The sequence below is a fragment of the Gadus morhua genome, chromosome 3 (genome assembly GCF_902167405.1).
Source record: "Gadus morhua chromosome 3, gadMor3.0, whole genome shotgun sequence".
NCBI lineage: Eukaryota > Metazoa > Chordata > Actinopteri > Gadiformes > Gadidae > Gadus > Gadus morhua.
In genome coordinates this window covers 17911994-17922158 of record NC_044050.1, presented here as the reverse complement: position 1 = coordinate 17922158, position 10165 = coordinate 17911994, and the positions used below count along the sequence as shown (strand labels likewise).

The following is a 10165-nucleotide window of genomic DNA, read 5'->3' as shown; positions in this document are numbered from 1 at the left end:
TCGCAGTAGCCGTTTAAGTGGGGCTCATTCACGGGCGGAGCCAAGCCAACCCTTCACCCGGCACCATCTCTTAATGGCTGGGTGAGGGAGGGGTGGGCAGGTCAGCGGGAGGGGAGGGTGGGCTCATAGCTCTGGGGGGAGGAGTGGCTGGTGGAGAGGGGAACATGCTCAGCTGGATGGGAGGAGGAGGAGGAGGAGGAGGTGGGGAGGGGAGAGGAGCCGTGTTCAGTGTGGAACCAGAGGGGGATGAGGAGAGGGTCGGGCCACTAGGGGCAGCAGAGAGTCCTGGCCCGGGAGATGGTGGACTGGAAGGAGGAGGAGAGGAAGAAAAGAAGACAGCAGGTGTTTCCTTGGGGGGCCGAGGGGAGGAGGGGGAGGATTCTGCAGCTGGTTGGGGGGGAGGAGAAGTGGGTTCTGGGGAAGAGGAGGAGGGAGGAGGAGGAGGAAAAGAATGGGAGGGAGGAGAACCTTGTGTAGGGGGAGGGGAGGGGGGAGGAGGAGAAGTCAGGCTGGTGGGAGAGGAAGGAGGTGGACCAATAGATGATGGGGGAGGAGAGGCTGGTTGGGCAGGGGGAGATGAGGGGGGAGGAGTAATGGAGGAGGGGGGAGGAGGAGAAGCTTTGATGGGAGAGAAGGGAGGAGGAGATTCTGCGTTGGTTGGAGAGGAGTTGGGACTAAGAGGGGAGGTGGGGGGAGAATCTAGTTGGGTCGGTGAAGGGGGCGGAGAAGGAGCTGGTTTGGAGGGAGAGGCGGACAGAGGAGGAGGAGAGGAGGGGGGAGGAGGAGGGGAGGGGGGAGGAGGAGAGGAGGGGGGAGGTGGAGACGGTGGTTCATTGGTGGGAGAGAAGGGAGGAGGAAATTCTGCTTTGGCTGGAGAGGAGGTGGGAGGAGAATCTAGTTTGCTCGGTGAAGGGGGAGGAGAAGGGGCTGGTTTGGAGGGAGAGGAGGTGGGAGGAGTAGGAGAGGAGGGTGGAGGAGAATCTAGCTTGGCTGGTGAAGGGAGGGGAGTAGGAGCTGCTTTGATGGGAGAGGAGAGGTCGGGGCAGGAGGGGGGGCTGGCGGGGGCGGTTAGTGTGGGGCAGGGGAGGAGAGCTGGTGGGGGGGATGGTGAAGGCGTGGTCACTCGCGGGTCTTGGGGCAGAGGAGCCGGGGGGGAGGCGGGAGGCTGGAGGTCTCCCGCGGGGGAGTCCTGGTGGCCGGTGGATGCAGGAGAGGGGGACACACACAGCCCCTCTGAAGGAGCGGCAGGAGAAGCAGGGGGACAGCAGCAGTCTACGGAGGGTGAGGGCGGTGCGGCCTCAGGCTCTCCGGGGTCCACCAGGGGGGCAGCCCAGGGGTCCCGTTCCCCGGAGGGTTGGAGCTCAGCAGGTTCGGTGGGAGACGCCGGTCGAGGGGTCAGCGATTCTTTGCCGGGGTCTACCACTTTGGCCGGAGGGATGCTCTTGCCCGGCGACAGTGGCATGGTTTGGTCTCCATGGCAACGAGGGCCGGTCAGATGGATGCCCTCCTTGTCCAGGGCCGTGTTCTGGCAGAACAAAGCAAACAGACACCAGTCAGGCCTGTTGTGACCGGCTGCTGTATCTCCACTAGACGGCTCCTCCGGCATCAGAAGACATTAGATCTGATGTGGGTCAATCTAAAGTGAAGGCCTTCATTTTATATAACTTTTACTCTTTAGTAATTTTAGCCAACTCTGAAGCGAGTTAGGGGATCTTGCTCCCAGATGTTTAGGCTATGCTTAGGTTGGGGTTCGAATCCAGTAGCCTACCTTTAGATTGCATGTTCTCTCATGGATTACAATGCTTGCCGCTTCACTTTTCATGACTACAGAAAAGATTCATCCTTAAGTGCTATGAAAGGGAAAGCTATAGGAAGCTGGACATAAAACCTTCATGAAAGCAGATAACAGCTTTAGAACATACGAGGCACTTCACATAGTAGACTGACCCAAAGCAGAGGCTAAGTAAAATCCAAAACGTACACAGGTTTTGAAAATGAGAACGACAAACTTTAAACTTTACTTTTTTAGTTTTTTCGGTATCCGTTCCAAAATAGTATAATGGTGTAACTTAAAGGGACTCTTACCTTTGTTGCATTTTTACACTTTTTTTGGATAAGGTTAAATTGGTATTAATAAGGTAATAACACTCTAATATGCAAGACAGACCCACCAGGAGTAAAAACAAACAATTATTTTACTCTCATAATATTTAGTGAAAACTTCAACCAATAAAATTCTTCGGACCGAATGACCTTATTGGCCGACAGACCTGTCTGTTTGCTGCATGGATATATAAGGTTTTCCGTCTGCTTCTTGTGGCGCATTCGGGCCCGCGTCATCAAGGCGCGTCCTCAACTAGAGGGTTTGTTTTGATTCCACGGCAGACAGTAGCGAGTTGCGACCGTAGCGACTGACGATGGCAGACCAAAGTGGTCCACGGCGTACTGAAACTGCACCATTTAGTCCGATTAGGGGACTCATCTCGGACTCAGACTCACAGTTACCCTCCTCTGGAGCCTCAGGAAGACCTCCAGACTGTTGGCCACCAACTGCACCATTCAGTCCGATTAGGGGACTCATCTCGGACTCGGACTCACAGAGTTACCCTCCTCTGGAGCCTCAGGAAGACCTCCAGACGGTTGGCCACCAACTGCACCATTCAGTCCGACAAGGGGACCCGATTCGGCCTCAGAAGCCAAGTGGTCCCGCTCCCCTGGATGATTCTCAGGACCTCCAGACCGTTGGCAACCAACCGCACCACTCAGTCCGATTAGGGGACCCGTTTCGGACTCAGACGCGACGTTGTCCCGCTACTCTGGAGCTCCAGGAAGACCTCCAGACCGTTGGCAACCAACCGCCACACTCAGTCCGATTACGGGACCCTTTTCGGACTCAGACGCGACGTTGTCCCGCTACTGACCTCCAGACCGTTGGCAACCAACCGCCACACTCAGTCCGATTACGGGACCCATTTCGGACTCAGACGCGACGTTGTCCCGCTACTCTGGAGCTCCAGGAAGACCTCCAGACCGTTGGCAACCAACCGCCACACTCAGTCCGATTACGGGACCCATTTCGGGCTCAGACGCGACGTTGTCCCGCTAATCTGGAGCTCCAGGAAGACCTCCAGACCTTTGGCAGACAACCGCACTATTCAGTCAGATTAGGGGACCCATTTCGGCCTCAGACGCTACGCTGTCCCGCTACTCTGTTTGTAATGCTCATACACGTTTCTATATTATGACCCCTGGGAGTCTAAACATAACCCATGGGAGTCTAGAACTTTTGTACTGTAGCGACCCTGGGACAGTTAAATAGTTTGTGTGTTATGTGTTACATTATATTTCGTTGTCCGTTATGCCAGTTGTTCTATGTGCATGTATTGTAATGTTCTTGTCAATCAGTGTGGGGGCGAATCATTAGGTCAGCTGGGGGAGGGCCTTGGAAGAACAGGAGGGTGGGGGCCTGCACACGAGTGAGACCGTGTTGGGGGTTGCCGGGGTAACCGGGGTTTGTTTTGTGTCGGTTTTCTGCCGTTGGTTACAATGTTACGGGTTTCAGTGACCTGGGGTGTGTTCGAAACCGCGTACTTGCTTATTACTCCTACTAACTATGACGTCAAATTGAGTAAGCGAGAACTTAGTAAGCGAGTTTAGGTAAGCGAGTAGTATCCGAATGTCTTCTACTTCCGGAAAGATTTTGAGTAAGCATCGCTAGCTTACTAGACGTACTCAACCGCCCCAGAATGCACTGCGTCTATTCAAAAGAACAGTGGAAGCAATGGCGCTAAACGGGGAGCCGCAGCAGCAGTGCTTTTAATAATTGTTTTAACATATCACCGCAAATCCTTAGGTTGAAGGTGTACTGTGACGTTAAATGTGACGTTTATATGTTTATTTATTAACGGCGCCCGGCCGGTAGGTTATTGACACGTCATTTGATTCACGTCATCTGAGGTGGTTAAGCAAGGAAGGTCTTCTGAACGTCGATTACTCAAATGGATTACTCAATCATTATTTAAGGATTCGAGAAGTAAGCCAAATATTTAGTAGGTAGTAAGCAAGTAGGCGGTTTCGAACACACCCCTGGTTTTGGTTCATTAAAACTACCTTCAACTACTAATGACTCGACATTATGTCACCGGCGAGGTCGTTACAGTACTCGTTAAAAAATAACGCTTAGTTTTGTACTCTAAGAAATAACGCTTAGGGGGTGGGGCATTGGAGGAAGGCGGGATGATTTGAATGTGCTGTAATTCTCAAATGCAACAAAGGTGAGAGTCCCTTTAAAGGACCCCTATTTTACCAACCTACCCAGTGTACTGTACCAACTGGTGGGCTGATCAACCCATTATACATCTGGCTGGACACACCCACGTGTGATGTCACTACAAAATCGATGTTTAACCAGGTGCTAAAACAGGGACTCATTAACAACCTAGTCAATTCAAAATGTGTGTGGCCTAGGGGCCAGATGGTTTTGTGGTGTCCCATGTTCTCTCTGTGCAATGATAGCAATAGAAGCAGATGAGGCAGGCGTAGCGAGATGTTGTTAGTACATACCAGCGCCGTGGGGCTAACTCTGATGGTGGACATGCACGCAGGATGGATTTGGAGAGTGAAAGGAAGAAGCAAAAAGAAAAGGACAGAGTCTAGGCTTACAACTTCACACAGAAAAAGACAAAACAATAAAAACTGAATAAAGAGGTTGTTCCAGCAAAGACCTCTACAGTTGTGAACACATTACACAAAATAATTTAAGTTTGAAAAGAGTCTGAGCTGGAACAAACTCGCTGAGTGAAGACTAGTTTGTGACTAATTCATGGCAGCATAATACGGGTTGCAATGTCATACACATTTCTGAATGTGCATTGGGTAAGCGTTTATGGAAGCAGTAGCTTTGAAATGTGAGTGGTGATCTTTCATCCAAGGTCACTTAGATTCACGATATACAAGGTACCTTGGATAGGCATCATGATTTCAGTTTCCTTTTGTGCCACCGTGGCAGCAGTAATGCAATGACCGATTATACCCACAAGGTGGCAGCACAGCACAACAACAAGCTAGAACAGCGTAGAAGCATTTTACAGTTGAAACCACTCCAAGTGGTCTAAACCAGATACACTGTACATATCATGAAACTCAAACATGACTTCAGTGCTCTTTACCAGAGCTATATCGAGTAACTGGCAGGAATATTCTCTGCAGACATGTTGACCAATATATATTAAAAAAAAAATGGTTGAAAGAGTGAAGAAGAAGAAGAATCCTATCGCCTTAGTTTGCGATCCACTGCAGCATAATAAAAAGATTAATGGTCCACAGCAGTTCATTAGGGAGAGAAGATCAATCTTTTCAGAGAGAGAGAGAGAGGGAGAGGGAGAGGGAGAGGGAGAGGGAGAGAGAGAGAGAGAGAGAGAGAGAGAGAGAGAGAGAGAGAGAGAGAGAGAGAGAGAGAGAGAGAGAGAGAGAGAGAGAGAGAGAGAGAGAGAGAGAGAGAGAGAGAGAGGCTTGTGAGATGCAGGGAGGATGTGGAAGAGAGGCGAGAGAGTGGGGGATGGGAGGTATGAAGTGTGTACCCAGGTCTGGGTGTCCCCTGTGGTCCTTGCTGGCCAGAGGGGGGGTTGGGGGAGGATAATGGGGGAGGGTGATGGGGGAGGACCCAAGCCCATAAAACCACACTCCCCTCCCCCCCCTCCTCTTACACCTCAAACTGTCAAATAAGATTGACATCAGAATGAGGCTTCTCGGTATGGAAACAAACCCAATTTCAAAGGGATATCTACCCTGCGCTGGTCCACCGCTGTGTTACAGGTCTACGATGACATTGATTCCATGCACATCTCATGGATACCTTTTTGGTAATCAGCATTGGTGGTGGGCTGGGGGGATTAACAAGGTAAATGGAAAATTGATCTTCCTCTGAAGTCTGTCCCTCAGAATAGCTTAAGTTTGAGTTCAATATATAACATGAAGGAACCTCAAGCCTGGCTGCAGGGTGTGGCAAGGGGTTGAAAGAGTCGCAGGTAGATACAGAAGAGAGAGCGAGACACTTGATGTAACCAACAGACAGGTCAAGCTGTGCAGCTGATCTCTGTGAGGTCAAAGGTCCCTGTTTTGGGAGCTTTGGAAAAGCCTGATTAAGAAAGATTTCCACTGAACATTTCATAACCCATTCCTCCATTTCCATTCAGACAGCCATACAAATCACAAATGGAACCCCAATGGGTTACTACACTCACATCAGTTTTAGGAGTAGAAACCCCCACATATCTACAATATGAAAGGACCGGTTGCTTTAGGGGGCTCGCCCTGAAAAATGGCAACCAGGAAAGGGTAGGAAGACCTTCTTCTGTAAGGTTTTGTTTGAGAGAATATCAATATCATCCTCTTCGGTTCAATTTTGTGCAATGATGTCATCATCTTTCTTGCACTTTTGTTAAAAGGAGCTTGCATTATAATTAACAAAATGTTGGCATTCAAATATTGCTTCGGCTTTGACAAAAGTCCCTGCTGTACATGTGCTTATCTGCTGAAAGTGATGAGATTATTTGGTGGAAGGGCCAAGAGCAGTTGGTTTATGAACATGCAAATGAAGGAAGCTCGTAGAGGACAGGGTTTTATCATATCGATGGGGTAACCAAGGGGATGGCGTTACCACGGCGACATTGCTCACCATGATGATGGACACACCCGCGCTGGTGTTGTTGTTCTTTGGCGCCGTGTTGAAATGCGTCTTCAGTTTACCTGACACCTCCACCTTCATGTTGTTCTCTAGGGCTGTGTGCTCCTGGACACGCACACGCATGAACATGCACACACATCATACATGTATACACAGGCGCACACGCACACACATACACGTACACACACACACACACACACACACACACACAGGCAAAGGCAAACACACACACACACAGGCAAAGGCAAACACACACAGGCAAAGGCAAACACACACAGGCAAAGGCAAAGACACACACGATAAAGCGATTACTAATAAATTACACCTTAAAGTGGTTTGGACTTACAGTCAAATCAATTGTATTGATATGGCCCTCTTTCCAGGTTACAGTCTCAAAGGGCTTCACAGGGCCCACATCCTACCAAACCTCCTCACCCTAAGCCCCCTAAAGGACAAGGAAAAATAAACCTCATCATCGAGGAAGAAACCTGCGGTGAATTCAGAGCGCTTCATGAAGGAGCAGGTGGTGGTCATCTGGCTGTAGGACACCTACAGCTTAGGCTATGGACTGAAGACACCCATCATACTAAAAACCACCCAGCCCGCCCCATACTGTGTGGCTGACGTCACGGGCACGTTCGGACCAATCATCACGCAGTATGGCTCACGGTCGGGTTGCTGTTGTTGGCGGTGATCCAGGGGTGGGACAGGACGTCCTGCGCTGAGTAGCGCTCCTCGGGGTCCACCCGCAGCAGATGGGCAATCAGCTCCTGAGGAGGGACACAGCGTTGAGTTTGACCCCCGCACGCACACACACACAGACACAAACACACACACACACACACACCCGATAGTCCAGGCTTCTATCACACTGAACAAGTCATTGAGTCCCAGGCGTTATGGCTTATGGACATCTTTACATTGCCAAAGGAATACCAATGAGGGCAAGGTTATAGATATACATATATATAGATATATACACGTATAGAAACACACTAGGTACTGCGACTCTGTCCTTGTGTCAGCACCCAGACTGCTGCTGGGGTAAACAGCGGTTTGGTCCAGCGATGCTAACTAGAGGCTGTCACTGAGACACTGATTACGGCTTAGCCCCAGTGCTGGGAGGTGTGTCTGTGTGAGAGAGTGAGAGAGTGAAAGAGAGTGGGAGAGAGTCTATGTATGCATGTATCTGTGTGTCTGTGCGTGTGTGTGTGTGCGTGTGTGTGTGTCTGTGTCTGTGTGTGTGTGTGTCTGTGTCTGTGTCTGTGTGTGTGTGTGTGTGTGTGTGTGTGTGTGTGTGTGTGTGTCTGTGCGTGTGTGTGTGTGCGTGTGTGTGTGTCTGTGTCTGTGTGTGTCTGTGTCTGTGTGTGTGTGTGTGTGTGTGTGTGTGTGTGTCAGTGGTTCTGACCTTGACGGAGTGGCTGATGAGGTCCCAGTATGGGCTGGGGTATTCCAGCCGGCCCTCCAGGATCTGCTCAAACAGATCCTCCTGATGGTTGCTCTCACTGGGGCACAGAGACACCACCACCATCATATACATATATACAGTATATATATATAGTATATATATATATACGGTATATAGCTAAAAATATGCTGCATGCTTTCTTCATGTGGAACATTCAAGAGCTGCTCAAACAGTTTTTATTCAGCCACAATGAGTATAGTTATGATCTTGTTATGAAATCATGTTGAGATTAAGAGATACAGTTCTGAGGGTGAAGTCATGTCCTATGGCAGTATTGTATCACACTCTGTCTGCCCCCTCTTCATCACAGCCACCGTCATCATATGCATGATCCTGCATTCATACCCAGCAGGATCATGCATATGATAATGAGCAAGGTACGAACGCCCATGTCCCGCCACACCCTCATTTGCATCTCATGAATATGTATTGATGAATGAGGAATATTGATGAATATGCAACAGGAGGGAGGCAACGGAAATGTTGGGTCTGTGGTTTGGTTAAGCGCTGGTGAAGGGCTAATGGTGTGTGAGGCAGGAGGGGGGGTGTGATGGTGAACAGCGATGATCACCTTCTGAAGGGGGGGAAGCCACACAGCAGGATGTAGGTGATGACGCCCGCCGCCCAGGCGTCCACCTTCAGCCCGTACCTGGCGAGGGGGGGGGGGGGGGGGGGGGGGGACAAAAAATTGTCAAACGGTCGAAGTTTGCCAAACAACGTGGATAACTATAATATAATGTCTAAAACAATTTGCCAGAAACCCTAATGAAACACATTTTAACTACACAATCAATGCAATTATTTTGAGCGCTTTATAAATAGTGTATAATTTCCTATTCAACTAGAGTATCTAATAGACACTATATATAAAAGATTATCCCTATGATTTACTAATTCACACTTAATAATGATCCTATTTGATCCAAAGATAAGCAGGCTCATATAGTCCACCAAGTGTCATTAAATAGACGTATGGATCATGATATTGATCATCTTATTTAAATAGACATACAGCATTGATCATGATATTGATCATCTTATTTAAATAGACATACAGCATTGATCATGATATTGATCATCTTATTTAAATAAACGTATTGATCATTATATCGATCATCTCATTGCTGATTAAAGCCGTGGTACCCGGTCTCTGAGATGATCTCGGGGGCTACGTAGGTGGGGGTCCCACACACGGTGTAGAGGGGCCCTTCCACCACCGTGGCCAGGCCAAAGTCCCCCAGCTTCAGGGACTTGGTGCCGTCCGGGTACTCAAACACCTGGAGGACGGACACGTTAATTACTTACTGTGCTGCATCTTTCTGTGTGTGTGTGTAGACATTTCTTGAGTGGGTGTGTGAACATTTATTAATTGCGTATTTGTGCATAGGTGCAGCAGGTCAGCGGGCATGTGTTTGTGTTTGTGTGTCTGTGTCCGTGCGTGCCTCATGCATGTGCGTGTATGTTGTAGCTCTCACCAGCAGGTTCTCTGGCTTCACGTCCCGGTGCACTATGTTCATGGCGTGCAGGTACTTCAGGGCCCCGGCCAGGTTGTACACCATGCCGCTCGCGTCCCGCTCCGTGTACTTAGCCGACGACGTGATGGCGTCAAACAGATCCCCCCCCTGCAGGAGAGGAGAGGGATTAGACGTGTACTTTATTCATCCCAAGGGGGAATTCAACAAAGACAACAATAACAACAGACGGTCTGGTTGAAGGTTGGTGGACTCTGTGTGTTGAGACAGTTCATAAACATTGAATGTGTGCGTTAAAACAGGATGTCTAACCCCAAACTGCTCCATGACAACTGTGTTTGTGTTCACTCACGGTCAGTTAGCGATGATTAAACGGCTCAGGGACTGAACGGTATTATTTCACTGGTAGTTTGACCACATCACATCATTTACATTAGTGTGTGATATTCAAAGGAGGAAGTAGACAGAGTGACTGCGACCAATCAGAATCAAACAGTCCCTCACTCTTTCATCTGACAGGAGATGCAGTTATCCCAACAT

General features: G+C 49.3%; 1 protein-coding gene across 2 annotated transcripts in view; it reads right to left on the bottom strand.

Annotated features, from left to right (window-relative positions):
- Positions 1-1279: 1279 nt before the first annotated feature.
- The window catches only part of dclk2a (doublecortin-like kinase 2a), a 36372-nt gene continuing 27486 nt past the window's right edge, over positions 1280-10165 (bottom strand). Inside the window, exons 11-18 of one of the 2 annotated variants that reach the window (XM_030351782.1) lie at positions 9629-9775; positions 9297-9430; positions 8725-8802; positions 8094-8190; positions 7354-7455; positions 6677-6790; positions 4564-4582; positions 1301-1525 (exon numbers count right to left, since the gene is read on the bottom strand). In XM_030351782.1, the coding sequence (XP_030207642.1) occupies positions 4577-4582; positions 6677-6790; positions 7354-7455; positions 8094-8190; positions 8725-8802; positions 9297-9430; positions 9629-9775 (678 nt within the window). In that variant the 3' untranslated portion in view covers positions 1301-1525; positions 4564-4576. Of the gene's footprint in view, positions 1526-4563; positions 4583-6676; positions 7456-8093; positions 8191-8724; positions 8803-9296; positions 9431-9628; positions 9776-10165 lie in introns of both variants that reach the window. The other variant, XR_003976199.1, reaches the window with a different exon arrangement.